The sequence below is a fragment of the Ambystoma mexicanum genome, chromosome 1p, assembly GCF_040938575.1.
Source record: "Ambystoma mexicanum isolate Mex_15411 chromosome 1p, UKY_AmexF1_1, whole genome shotgun sequence".
NCBI lineage: Eukaryota > Metazoa > Chordata > Amphibia > Caudata > Ambystomatidae > Ambystoma > Ambystoma mexicanum.
Window position 1 is genome coordinate 1,477,076,069 of NC_090921.1, and position 14,575 is coordinate 1,477,090,643.

A 14,575-nucleotide genomic window follows, 5' to 3' on the forward strand; every position below is an offset into this window, starting at 1 on the left:
ATTAGAACAAATCCATTGCCAATATAAACACCAGTTACTTCATAAGAAACTTCCTATGCTAGGTCATTTGAAGTGCATGATCGATAGTACCACTATTCTATTGAGAAATAATGCCAATCACAGATGGAACGTCAGTAGGCAGTGCACCAATATTACATACTTTGCCAGGGGACGTTATGCACATTGTTGTTGTACTAGTTAGCAGCCTGCCATGTGCCAAATACTATCGGAATTATTGTTAAGAGTGAGGGTATGTTAGGCAGAATTATATGCAGTAAATAGGACTGTGTTATTATTATTTGATGGTCATAGCTTGCTCCCATCTGTAGATTTAGGTTTAGATAGGCGTTTATCATACCCTTTTTTGGAAGTTCAATAAACACCCTTAAACTGTGGTCACTTGTGTCTGTCTTATGGTTGATGACATGCCTTCCTTACAATTGGCAATAGGTTTATTAGTATAGGCCCTTTTATTTTGACAAGACACCACTAGGACTGCGTTATTATTATTTGATGGTCGCAGCATGCGCCCATCTTTAGATTTAGGATTACATAGGTGTTCTACCAACCCAGTGAATTTCAATAAGCACCCTTGAACTTTGATCGCTTGTGTCTGTCGTCTTACTGTTGATACCATGGTTTCCTTACAACTTGGAACGCTCCAGGTGCTACTGCACAATAGCCAATTAAAAAATGTGTTCTGCCTATTTGTGTTAAGTCCAAACATTTACGCCAAACCCACTAGCCAACAAAATATCATGTAATTCAGTGAGACTGCCATTAGAAGCCAAAGTCAAAGAAATAGGTCAGAAAGTATAGGTTTCAGTCTACTTTTCTGTCATCCTCATTTAATTAGGAGCAAAAGGAGAGGTGGTACCTTTTAGTCCGGCCCCCTTGCGGCACATCCTCTGTCAAAAGCCCCTTCTCAATTTCACATCGCACTTAAAGCACTGATATCAACATGCGGCTACAGAAAGAGCTGCCATACACCCTGCAAATTTAAGGTCTCTGCTTTGGTTTGGAGGGATAATAAGAAGCTGAAAATGGAAGCCCAGGCTACATATACCGCTAGGAAAGCATGCAAAATGTTATCGAAGCAAGCCAATGCACGTTCTCCTTTCACCTTCTTTTCTGCTGAACAGCACAATGCGGTTAGAAGTCAGATTCGACAGACTGATCAGGACACACTTTTGCACATTTGGCAGCTTGAATTAGGCGAATTGTTTATAGAACTGTTATTTATCACTCTTAACCAAGTGAGGGTCAAAAGCAAGGTAACACTTTTTTGGCATTTTATATTTCTGATTTGAGAACATCCTTAGCAGGGCCCCTGGTGCAGTAGCACACTGTGGGCCTCATTAGGAGTCACCCGGTCTGGAAATAACGGTGGCGGTAAACTCGCCGCCGCAGTTGTTTCCGGACCGGGGGATCTCGAGCTATGCAGACGGGAGGTGTCATTCCCGCCAGGTCTGACCTGGCGGGTTTAACACCACCCGCCTGCAGGCGGACGTGGAAACACCGGCACCATCACGAGATGGTGCCGGTGTTTCCACTTCCCCATTCCCATTGAGTCCTATGGGACTCAATGGGAATGGGGATTTACCGAATTCCGCCTCTGGAATTCCCAGCTCACCGGGGTCGTAATGCCCCGGTAATTACGGGAATCACAGAGGCGTAATGGTAATACGAGTCCGGCGGTAACCTGCCGGAATTTCGGGCACGGATACCGCTGAACTCGTAATGAGGCCCTGTGCATCCTATTATTAAAATCATTGTGGAAGATTTGAAAAAACACTCAGAATTATACTAGAAGGACTTGGAATAAAGTGGTAGTACCCTGTTAGGGAGAATTCTCATAAATGGTTGATTTCCCTTACCTACTTAGTCCCTCAGCACCTTTGCTGGATTTCTAGGAATTTCTTTTTTCACCTGGTAAGAGTGTGAGCCTTTTTTCCCACTCTTACATGTGTTTTGCTATGTGTGCTTGTACTTTTTGTGTGATCGTGGGCACTGGAGCCTCACCTACTCCAGGGCACCATATTTTTCATGTATGTTACACAGCACCTTCAGTGATGTGACACAGGGTTGTCTTTTAGACTTCCTACTGACTCCATTTTCTGGGACTGACTACAGTCCCCCAGAAAAGGGTAAAGTTGCCATTAACTTTACCTTAGTCACTTTAAACCATAGACCCAGTACACCCCATCTTCCATGGAGTATTGGAAAGGGTTAATTCTTATCCCTTTTTGACTGTGCCTCTTGGGGCATTGTTTCGCTCCCTTTACAATATGACTTGGCTGGTGGCCGTGGTATCTAACTTAACTTTTCTACCGTGTTTATCTTATATAAACGTGGTAATGTTTTAGGCTATTATATTAGCCTCAAACATAAACCAGCTTGACCAAATACATTTTGTTTTGACTCTGGCCGGGTTTATTCGCTATTTATTTTTGTTAAAGTCTTTCTCGTGTTTTCCTCTGCACGCCAGACGACGTTTGGTCCCTTTGTTCATCGCCTTTTTGCGGGCTTCCGCACAGAAGCCCTTCTTTAGGCGCCTGAGAGTCTGGGTAGGCAGGATGTGAGGGAGGGGTTTTAGAACCCCTGCCATGGGTTCCCTTGGTATCCCAATTCGCACTCTTGTCTGATTGGCTAAGGGGACTGGCCTTTCCAGGCCAGCCACCCTGCTGTGTGATTGACAGCCAGGCTGTATGAATGGGGGAAAACTGCATAAAAAGCAGGTCTCTGGAACTGGAAGAGCAAAGTCGCCACTGGAACGAAAGACCCAATGAGGAACTGCAAGAAGAGAACCCCTACAACGACTGAACCGCCCGGTGAAGCCCTGCTGCAGGTCCGAATCTCCAGAATCCGACGACAGAGAAGATCCGCCAGGAAACTTCTTCCCTTGAGCTGGTGGGACCAACCAGTTCCCCCAAACTGCAAGCCAGGACCCCTCCTCTGGTCGAATTCGCTGTATAGAGCTACAGTGGGCCGGATAGCCAGGAAGGTCGGACCCTGCTTGTGTTTTAAGGAGCGCACATTTTATTCTTTGTTTGGCGCTGCTGTCCGGAAACTGTGCCACAAACTTTACTGCAAACTACTCTGAACTGTATTATCCTGAGCAAAATACTTTTGAACCATTTACTTTGGCCCTAAGCCTTTTCTATCTGAATTTAGTCTCCCTTTTAAATTGCTGGAGTGCCATTTTGCTCCCACTTCATTTTGTGAGCTTAACTGGAATTGAAGGGAAGTGGTGTGGTGTATTAAGAGAGTGATTTTTTAGACTGCTTATAATAGTGTAATGTTATACAACTGAAGAGTGAAATAAATGTATATTCTTTTACTTGAAAACCTTGAGTCAGTGTTTGCCTGAATCATAGTAATTGCTGTCCTTTGTGTAAGTATTTGATACTGCTCACTTACTCTTGAGATAAGTCTGGCTCCTCTGCTACTGCTACCTCTTTAACTGTGTAGTACAGGCTTGTACCAAAGGTGAAATTGTACTGTCACTTGTAGTCTTAATTGTGTGTGGTGTTCCCAAAATAGCCAACAAGTCATTTTCCTTCTAGATGTTCACAAGTATTCACATTGGGTCATTCACTATCCACCCCAGATGCCCTCAAATGGGCTCAGATCCTTTTAGTATAAAGATCCGCACAGGCTTCCCTCTGCCGGGCTCGAGCCTGTCTTGCACTTTTCACTTTATCGCACAATGTTCGTAGGTTCTTCCTTTTCGGGTGACTCATGGTTCACCCTGGATCCCCCTCTGCCGGGCTCAGATCCCTTCTACACAATTAGTCTCCCACAGCCGGGCACGGACCAATGTCAGTTTTACATCAAGTAAAGGGTGTGGCTTGACCCGTTGCAGGACCACTTTGATTTCAGAGTTCTCTTTCCTTTAACGTTCACAACCTTTCGGTTGGATACCTAACAGAGACCTTATAAGGAGCACTCACGTGATGCCGGACTACTCTGTCTCTCCGAAGACCCCCAATCCAGGTGTTCCCCCCACACTAGTCCACCCCCATGAACTGGATCCAAAAGCGATGGCCGTGCCCTGGCCACCTGGATGACAGATCGCCAGGCACTAGTGGGTGAGAAACCTTCAGGTTTCTCACATACCCTTCCCCTATGCAAGGTGGATATGACTGGTCTTAGTCCAGGTTCTTCATTTTTAAGACCTGGGAAAGAACAGGGATGAGATATATCCAATGACTCTCGTATATTCCACTGATTTGTTTTGACTGTATAGGTAGAGGCGAGGTGGTTTTGTTGGTCTCTCGAAAATAACCAACAAACTGGTCTCTAGGGGTTGACTCTGGCTTTATGGGTTCTCTATATATTGTGGGAGGTTCATGGGATTCCGTTTTTTCCCAGTCCCATATTGGAGAGTTTTGGGAATAGTCATTATAATGCCAGCAGTCCTGGGGTTAAAACTCTCTATAGGAAGGTGGGGGCTCCTGCAAAAGAGTGGAAAATGTAGGGAAATCCCGATCCACGATGACTTCCTCAGGGAGCCCGGGAACAATGGCTGAAGATATTAAACATGACTCACCTCTGATCTTAATGTACACAGGTATTTTGGGGGTATATATCATTGTCCTTGTGTACACAGATAACTAACTAGGATAGCGTTCTCAAGGACTGTTGTTGTGACCAAATCGACTCTTATGACGGTTTGCTTACTAACTGAGTCAATTAATGCCTTCACTTGCTTCCCATTTACCCAAGCTTTTTCACAGGTGAAGTCAGCAGAAGACTGACACAAACATATGCTGAAGGTCTGTAGAGCTTCTTCAGGTTGTTCCCACTCTTCTCCCTTTAAACAGCCTATTTCCATAGGTTCTTCTTTCAAATCTTTTAGGCAGTGCCTGGCCAAATGCGCAGTTTCTCTACATGAAAAAAAGATAAGGGGGGGGGGGGTCTACTTCCTTTAGGTTCCTCCCTTTTACTTTCTTCTCTATTTTTAGGGTCAGATCTTTTGGCTTCTATTCTTTCCTTCGGTATCCATTCCTTGATTGTATATGACCCTCCTTGTTTCTCTACTCCCTGAGATGGGGTCTGTGGGTAGGTTTGTAATCTTTCAGTTCCTCAACTCGGTGTACCGAGTGGAAGTGTTTGGCGGCATCCGAGTGGTTTTGTGCAGTTGCAATGGCCATGGCTAGGGTAGGTCCATTTAATTGTAATATAGCCTTTTGCAAAAAAGGGGGTAAGGAATTGGTGAACTGATCTAAAGTGATAATTTCTATCAATTCTTCCATGGATTTGTTATCAATCCAAAGGGCTACAGTATTTTTGACACATTACCTCATTTCAAAGGGGGATTTCTCCAGGGAGACCTATGAATGAGCACCCACGTGATGCTGGACTACTCTGTCTACAGTATCGTATTTTAGCTTCAAAGTTAATTCACTCATCTGCTGTCTTAATAATATTCTTCATACGATGCTGCCGCTTGCAACCTTGGTTTCCACAAAGACCGCTTTAGTGTCAGTCTCCCCCACTCAAATGCTTTGCTAGCTTCACTGGTGCTGTTTTTTTTAGTAGGAGCCAAGGACAGTTCCACAGCGGCAAACGCTTCTCCCTGCCTTGGCTATCGACGCAGGAGAGCCCCGGGTACCTCCGACACACAATGCAGGATTCTTTAGCTTTAATTCCAGGTCTTACGTTTCCTACTTCTGAAGGCTCATGAAAGATGCAGTTCGTCGGTGAAAAGGTCAAGGGTATTTCCCTCCTTGCAATCCTCTTCGGTCTTGCCATCCTGGAACTGCTGTTTCCTCATGTGCTTTGCCTTGCTCAGAGTGTGATTTCGTACTCCGCCTTTTATCCGTGTGGGGAAGTGTGAAGTCAGGTGTGTGTAATGATCAGTAATTGCCTGACCATTGTAGTGGAGCATGTCAGGTATACGGCTCCGGAGTTAGTCTTTTTTCTCTCACAGTGAGCTGTCCGTAAAATAGTGTTTGAATCGGGATGGAGGCTGGGGTAGGTGAGTTCCTAAGTGTCCTACCGGGTAGGAATGGGTGAAGGTGTTACAGGGAAGGGGATACCGCATCTCGCCATCCGGTTTCCCACATCCACTCCACAAAGACTCCTGATCCAGGTGATCCTCCCGCACTGGTCCACCCCCAGGAACTGGATCCAAAAGCGATGGCCGTGTCCTGGCCACCTAGATGACAGATCTCTGCAGACTAGCGGGTGAGACACCTTCAGGTTTCTTACACAATCCTTACCTCTAAATACAAATAGTGTGGGAAACACTGTTATGTAAAAGAAAGAAGTGTTCTAGAAATGATTTTTCAGGGTATTCAGGCCATTGGAAGAAGAAGTTCAGGCCATTCAGAAGAAGTGCGACCCCCTGAAGGAGCAGGAGCTCCCCAAAACACTGCAGGAGCAGTGCCCCAGCAGCAGGAACGCACACCTACAGAGAGGTAAGCCTGAGGTCTTAACTGCAGCGGCAATCAGCTGCTATCCCCATCTGTAGCGCTGAAGAACGCGACTACATTTACCAAGAGGCTATGATATTAGATTTCATGGCCGCCACAACCTGCATCTCAGCAATTTCCCTTTTTTTGCACATGCAAGTGCCCTAGGCCCTATAGGAGGCGGGGGAGCATGTGGGCAGGATTTCCCACTACTCACTGCCCTGCGTACACACCCTGGCTTTGCTTGGTGTTCCCTTGCAGGCCGCCGTGCCGCAAGGTCCGTTTGATGATTGCAAAGTCAGTAAGGTCGGGCAATAAAATATACTAGGAGGCACACCAAATCTGTCTTTTGCCGAGCAGCTGCTGGATTACTAAAGTTCCATGGAATGCTGCCTTTTTAATGTGCACGACCGTGGCTAGCCAATTGCCAATCACAAAAATGACACCTGGTTAATTGCAGGGTTTCTGTGTAACGTACGGTTTCAGGAGGGTTCATTGATTACGAGAGTTTGGCCGAGTGTATCGCCTCTTTCGGCGGTTGATCTGGTATGGTTTGCTGAGGGACCACAGGGACAGTGCTGTTATCGGTAACTCAGCGGGCTGAGCACTGGTGGTTGCAAATGTAACTCATTACTTTCTTTTACGTGCACCCCAAAGGCATCAAAGCCTTTTATGCAAATTTGCTTTAGCTTCTCTCTTCTTGCCTTCCATCCAGATGTCTGGCCTAGTGCGTTGGCTGCAGGATTAGGTTTTCAAGCTGCATACTATGTGATTTATTGTTTTAGTAGAGTTGCAGTTATCTCGGGCACTAATGAAAAGTGGCTTTGCTTGCAAATGGCAATTGTTTCCTTTTTGTGACACTGTTGGAGGAGTCCCTGACGGGTGTGTTTTGATGTAATGTCTAGCAAATTCTGCAATCTAAAAATATGTATTCGGCAACACTAGTCAAAACTACTGACAGCATAGGGGGTATCGTTCATGCGGGGCAGCTAAAGGAACGTTTGTGGATTGCGTGTGCGTTTGGGATGGTTCCGCAAATAGCCTGGAAATGTGGGAACGGTGCAGGGCCCAGTACAACATTGGGTATGGACACATGTGGTCTCGCAATTTTGTTGCAGAATTGAAGGGGCGGTCGTCTGCCGCACTACCAACACGGTTAAGGGTTCAATAGAAACATAAGTGAAGTTGAATCTCATATGGCACACGAGCAGTGCTGTTCGGCAGTAAGCAGTAACTATAGGCAAATAGGAATCGTTAACGCTGCCATCTGACCCGGGGTATATCAAGATTGTGGTCTTGGGCAATAACAACACATTAAAGTTAGTTGCTGGAGGGGGTGGCGCAGAGTTCATTGGGACCATAGATTCATTAACTATGAACATCAGGGCAGCCATCTTTAAAGAAAGGTACTGAGGCTTTGGGGTACATAGGTAGCAGCATGGACTGGGTTTTCAGAGTAACATCTCCATCTTTACGTAACAGGAAAAGATGGAGGAGGTTACCAAAAGGATGAGAACAATTTAGGCTCCGTAGATTATAAGTGATAGGGAGCTTGTCAACAACCCAGGAGGGATTTCGCCTCTGCCATGGTGAGCCTCCCTCTGATGGCCAGCGGCAAGGGGGCACTTAATACATGTATAAGGTCAAGCTACCCCCATCAGAAACGGCGCTCCACCAACACGTGATCGTCTGCTAGGGCAGGCAGATGGAGGATTTGTGTGGTGGAGAGTTTAGCCTAAGGACATATGGAGAGGACTGGGGCAAGGGGGAAGGAAGACAAATTTGGTTTTAAACATGGTATCAAAGGAATAAAGCGCAGCTTCCCCCGTCAGGAACAGTGCTCCCGCTGCTTGGTAACTCCTGCAAGGGCAGGCAGAGCAATGGAACATTTTGTTTGGGGGAGCTTGGCTCAATAAAGTATGGAGACAAACAAGTTGAGGGGGGAAGTCGGACAAGAGGAGGTCTATTTAAAAGGAGGGGGGGGCAGCCCTTCCCGGTGATGAATGGCACTCCAGCAGCCCAGTAAAACTCCAGCAAGGGAAGGCAATCCGCAGAGGATTAGGGTGGGGGAGCTGGGGCCTACATGACTAGTAAACGTTGAGGTTGGAAGCCTCCCTTTGAATCCCAGCGGCGAGGGGGGGCTTTAATAAAGGAATTAAAAGGTCAGCTTCCCTCGTCAGAAATGGCGCTCCTCCAGCACAAGAGCTATGGCAAGGGCGGGCAGACCGAAAATTCTTGTGGTTTGCCAGTTTAGCCTAATAAAATATGGAGAGGACTGATGTAAGGGGGAAGGAAGGCAAAGTTGGTTTTTAACATTCTAACAAATTAATGAAGCTCAACTTCACCCGTCAGGTAACGGCACTCCCCCAGCATGGTAACTCCTGCAAGGGCAGGCAGAGCAACGAGAATTTGGTTGGGGAGCTTTGGCCTAATAAAATGCAGAGAGGAATATATTGAGGGTGAAGTATGACAAACGAGTTGACCTCACAGTTGGGGGAAACCAAGATTCGGTGGTCCGAGATCATTCCAAGGCAAGAATGGAGGAGCGTTGAAAGCTGTTCAGCAGTAGGAAAGAAGGAAGCGGAATGGGGCAATGGGAAAATGTGCAGGGGTAGAGGTTTACCCCAGATCAGGAACGACCTGATCAATTCGAAGTCCCCGGTAGAATACGCGAAGAGCAGAGTGCATTTGTCAGCATTGGGCATGGATGTTTCACTGGAATTTGTGCACAAAGCCACTGGAATTTTGAAGCAGGAAAGGGGGGAGCCGCGGTGGGCGGTAACCCACCTTTGGCGTGGCAGTGTTTTGGTGACCAGCGGCAAGATACAGACTCCGAATGAGCTGTGGGAAAGCCGGAAGGGTCTTTGCTCTTCTCAGGACCAGCGCTTCTTGGGGGCCTAAGTGGCGGGGGCGCTGGTGGTAGCAATGAGGGCTCAGCTTCCCCCAAATAAACGGCACTCCCCCAGTCCAGGAACACCTGCAAGGACAGGCGGGGCTCAGACAAGAAGGGTTGGGGGAGCTGGGCGTACTGTGGACTTTGTTCGGAAATGGGGAAGCAAGTTTTGAACACGGAGCAGTCGCTGCACCTTCAGAACTATTTTCACAAATTTTGTTTGCAGCGTTTTGATTTTATTTTGTTGTGAAAATAAATCTGCTGCCTTTTTATGCCAATAAAGAAGACATGTCTCATTCTGCACCTTACTGTGTGAGATATTGAAAGGGGCAAAGAGAATGAGCAAATGTGTTGATACAAAGATGGACAAATAAATGCCCAGGTTATATGCATCATCACAGACATAACCTATCTTAAATGTTACATTATGCTCATCCCTGCTTGTCTCTCTTTACTGTTTGCTTTCGAGATACACACTTAATGCATGGCTTCTTAATAACTAGTGCTACTGTTACCTTCCCGTCTAGCCTGCTACACATCTGAATATGCTGCTCTTTCACCATTCCTGCATTCAGTTCCATTCAACCTTCTCAAACCCTCCTAAGCAATATTTCATCTCTGATGAACATTTGCATATCAAATGAGGGATAATATTATATTTTTCTGAGCCTCCTAAAAGGTAGAGACCTTCAGGCCCTGTGGCACGCTTTTATAATTGTGTATACTTCTGTGATGAACAAGAAATTAATTGTAAACCTTCTATAGAGTAGTATGCACACCAAGAACAGCCTTCATAATAATACAAATAATTAAGTATTTGTAACTTTCTAGAACACTGTCAATAACATATAATTAAATTGTCAAGAAGGAGCATCAAAGAACATGTAAATAAGTACTTACTTTTTCCTGTCTCTTTTAATTCCTCATTGTGAGCATAATTCTGGTAAACCCCGTCCGGATGGAGGTATGTATTGTTCAAATTGCTACAAAAAAGAGAAATGGACATTTCACTACTAAAGGCCGTTAAACATCTGAAGTAGACAAATCAGGGATTGGATGTTAGTGTGTATTGTATAATTTTAGAAACAAAAGCTGAATCACATTTCACAGCAAGCCAGTCTTTTAACTAGGATCCATGCATGAAGGAGTTTGGCTCTTTCACCTAAAGATTATAGCACAGCAAAACAAAGTGTCTCTTTCTCCCAAAGAATTTAGCTTAGAAATAAAATAGTTCCACCCATAGGTTATTCAAACTCAAAGACTTACTACATTGAGGTGTTTAATTACACGCAGGGAGACGTGATTTATAGGCAAGCTATTTATTTATATTAATAGCTAAGTGAAAGTGAATTGGCCCCACTGACCGTGGAAAGCAACTGACATGAGACGCGTTTGAAACACGCATTCCAAACATACGTCTTTATGTTCTATTCACCCTTCCATCACGGGAGCTCGCGAAGGGTCCCGTGATGAAATGATGAAAGGACATTACACATCTCCCTTCCTTAGTCTCTTGTTGTTTATTGAACATAGTCCAGTAGCTTCTTCTATATCTCCCTTCCTTAGTCTCTTGCCGTTCATGGAATACAGTCTAGTAGGCTCTTCTATATCCTCAGTAATGTCAGACAAAATCCTTCATGCGGTTTGGTTTGCGGATCACTCTCCCAGTTCTTGACATATGCAGAGGATCTGGTTTAGATGTTGGCAAGGAAATTTTTGACATTACATTTCTATTCAACCTAGATCTCACATGCTGAACATTCCTTTTCATTCTTTCATTGTCACCCCTACTGAGTTGCTCCTTGTGTTCCATTTCACCAGTATTTACATCCTTACTTGACTCCATCACACATACTCTCTCCATATTCCAGACTCTACCATCTTGCACTCTCACTGCATGTCTAAAAACCTCAATCACACTCACTGGTTTGGACCATTTGCAGGGTCCATCTCTTAGTACAGGGGGTAGTTTAATTCTCACCAGACCCCCCACTCTGGGAACCTTGTTTCTTTTACTTTTGCTCATTAGATTATCGTGAGCTGCCTTGTTCCTCAGCTGGATTTTCCTAATACTCTCTACTGCCTCTCCAAAATCTTTTCTTACTATGGTCTCCCTCTCCAACCAAGATGGTGTCAATTTGGTGTTTGCTCTGCGCCCTCTACTTAACTCAAAAGGTGATAGACCAGTAGTACTATGGGGAGTAAAACGGTGAGCAATTATTTTCCTTTTCACCGCTTCTTCCCAGTTGAGCCCATTTGACCAAGCCCACCGAATAGCATCCTTGAGCACCTTATTGAATCTCTCAACTACCCCATTGGTTTGTGGGTGGTATATTGCACTAGTTTTGTGCACAATGGAATTACTGGTACAGAACATTTCCATCTCTTTTGACCTGAATTGGACACCATTATCAGTTAATATGCTTCTTGGGAAACCCTCTCTAGTGCATATCTCTGACAAAAAATCTATCACTATTTTAGCACTCATATGAGGTTTGATTAAAACTTCTACCCATCTGGTCAGAAGGTCAATGACCACCAAGCAAAATTGTTGTTTACCATCACAATGAATAGGCCCTAGTATGTCCATGCCTACTTCATCCCATACTTTTCCTGGAATATTCGTTATCACCATAGGGTAATTCGCACTCACACACGCCCTGTCACTCTGATTACAAAGGATACATTCTCTGATGGTTCTCTCGATTTGCAGGTCACATCCTGGCCACCAGAAATCATCGCGTATTCTCTGTTTAGTCTTCACAATTCCTTGATGGCCTTCGTGGCCCAGATCGATGATTCTTTGTCTTAGACTTGTAGGTGGAATTATTCGATCTCCTCTCATAATTCTGTCACTCGCTACGTTGAGTTCATCTGCAACTCTCCAGTATTCGATGAGACCGGACCCTTCAAACATAACTTTCTTTAAACTTTCATTGCTTCGTATAATTTGTTTCAACTGTTTTATGCTATCATCTTGTCTCTCCGCTTCTTCCCACTCAGTTTTGGATATGGAAAGCGCTTCAACGTTCAAGACAACTTCAGGATTGTTTTCACTTTCATTGTCTACTTCAGAATTGTTGGTAAGTCGCGACAGACAATCAGCAGCACGATTCTTCACTCCTGGTACATATCGTACTGTACAGTTGTACTCTTGCAGAAGTACAACCCATCTTTTAATTCTATTAGATACATTGTCCAAACCTTTATTCATGATGACATGTATCAATGGTTTGTGGTCAGTGCGAATCTCCACCTCCACTCCCCAGATGAAATTCCTGAACTTTTCTGTTGCCCACTTGATGGCCAGTATTTCCTTTTCTATTGCAGCATACGACCTTTCTGCACCCTTTAACAATCTAGATGCAAACGCGATAAGAACTTCTTTTCCTTCAACTTCTTGTGTGACAACAGCTCCTAACCCTAGGTTGCTTGCATCTGTTGTTATTATAGTCTTCCTCCCACTCTTGAAATTCTTCAATGATGGTGCTCTGTTTAATTCTGATTTGATATTTTCAAATTCTTCTTCGCACTCCCTGTTCCATTCAAATGACTTCTTCTTTAGAAGTTCACGTAGTGGAACAGTATGTATGGCAAAATCCTTTATAAACTTAGAATAGTACTCTGCCATTCCGATGAACGTACGCACGCCCTCCTTTGACTCTGGTCTTGGCATGTTCATTATGGCATCAGCAAGTTGATTCCTTGGTTTTATGCCGCTAGCAGATATGGTATGTCCTAAATATTCGATTTCGCTACGATTTATATTACATTTATCTCTACTAAGGGTCATACCTGCTTCATATAACTTCTTGTAGACATGTTGTAATCTTTCATTATGCACCTTCTGGTTGACGGCGTGTACCAGTATGTCATCTTGAAAACAAATAATTCCTTCGTCACCTTCAAATAGTTTGTGCATGATTCTCTGAAATACTGAAGCAGCTGACACTAATCCAAATGGCAATCTTCTGTATTGATACAGCCCATCAGGCGTGATAAAGGCTGTCATTTTCTTAGAATCCCTATGAAGTTTAACCTGATGGTATGCTGATGTTAGATCCAGAGTGGAAAAATACTTCCAGGGTCCAATAGTGGATACAATCTCTTGAATATTGGGGAGTGGATGTCTGTCCGGAATCACGCACTTATTTAATTCTCTCATGTCTACACATATTCTCAATTTTCCGGATTTTTTTCTTAATACAACTAACGGTGAAACCCATTCACTGGCATCTATTCTCTCGATGATTTTCTGATCTTCCAATAATTTAATCTCCTTTCTTACTTCTTCTCTCATTGAAAGCGGGATGTTGCGTAACTTCTGCGCAACAGGAACATGTCCTGGCTTCATTTTGATCTCATGAACAAACCCACGCAGACATCCGATGTCTTTCCTGAAAATTTCTTTCACCATATCAGCTTCCTTGGCGACTTCCTTGTTTCCTTGAAGTCTTCCAGTGTTGTTTTCAACTGAATATACAGACTCATCCGACGCAGCATCCAACTTCACTTTGAGTTTGCATTGGTGGGTCCAACTTAACAAAGGCGTTCTCCCCTTCTTTGTTATGTATATTTTCCCATTTGCTTTCCTCTCCTTGAATTTGAGTGCTCCCCAAAACCATCCAATGACATCTATTTTAACTTCGCCATATGCTCTGGGATTTATGTCTGGTTCATGCAGGTATTCATGTTTCTTCCTGTCCCAGAAAATTTGTGGTATCAAGGTATATTTTGCACCTGAATCAATCATCATGTGCATGTTGGTTCCATCAACACAAACTACGGCCTTGGGGCTTTCTATTTCTTGTTCATTTTCTTCGTCTGTCACGACAAACACACATTCTTCTTCATCTTCATCACTATTTTCATCGCTTCCTATCCAGTTAGTGGAAGTGTTTTGCCTTCTGCAACATCGTGCGTAATGCCCCTTGCCTTTGCATTTCCCACATATAATTTTCAAAGCAGGACATTCCGGGTTATCCGCCCAATGATCCATGCTATCACATCTAAAACATCTCCCTGTGTTCTTCCTTCTAGGGTCGTCTCCACGCCTGTGTGGACTTTTCTTTCTCACATCACTGTTATAAATTCTGGAGCTTGGTTTTTTCCTTTTATCATCATTCCACGGTAATCTTCCGTTTCTTTCCGATTTGTATCTCCTATTGGAATTTCCTGAGATTTGGGCAATGGGTTCATTCTCTTTACTTGTAGTGGGTGTATTATGCTTCTCTTTTGAAATTTCATGTTTAATATCAGTATT

At 44.3% G+C, this 14,575-nt stretch overlaps 1 protein-coding gene across 2 annotated transcripts in view; it reads right to left on the reverse strand.

Moving 5' to 3' along the window:
- TTC24 (tetratricopeptide repeat domain 24) overlaps nucleotides 1–14,575 on the reverse strand; it is a 639,301-nt gene that overhangs the window by 53,315 nt on the left and 571,411 nt on the right. For both annotated transcript variants that reach the window (XM_069607144.1, XM_069607145.1), the window contains one exon: nucleotides 10,213–10,295. In XM_069607144.1, coding sequence (XP_069463245.1) covers nucleotides 10,213–10,295 — 83 coding nt within the window. The remainder of the gene's footprint in view (nucleotides 1–10,212; nucleotides 10,296–14,575) is intronic.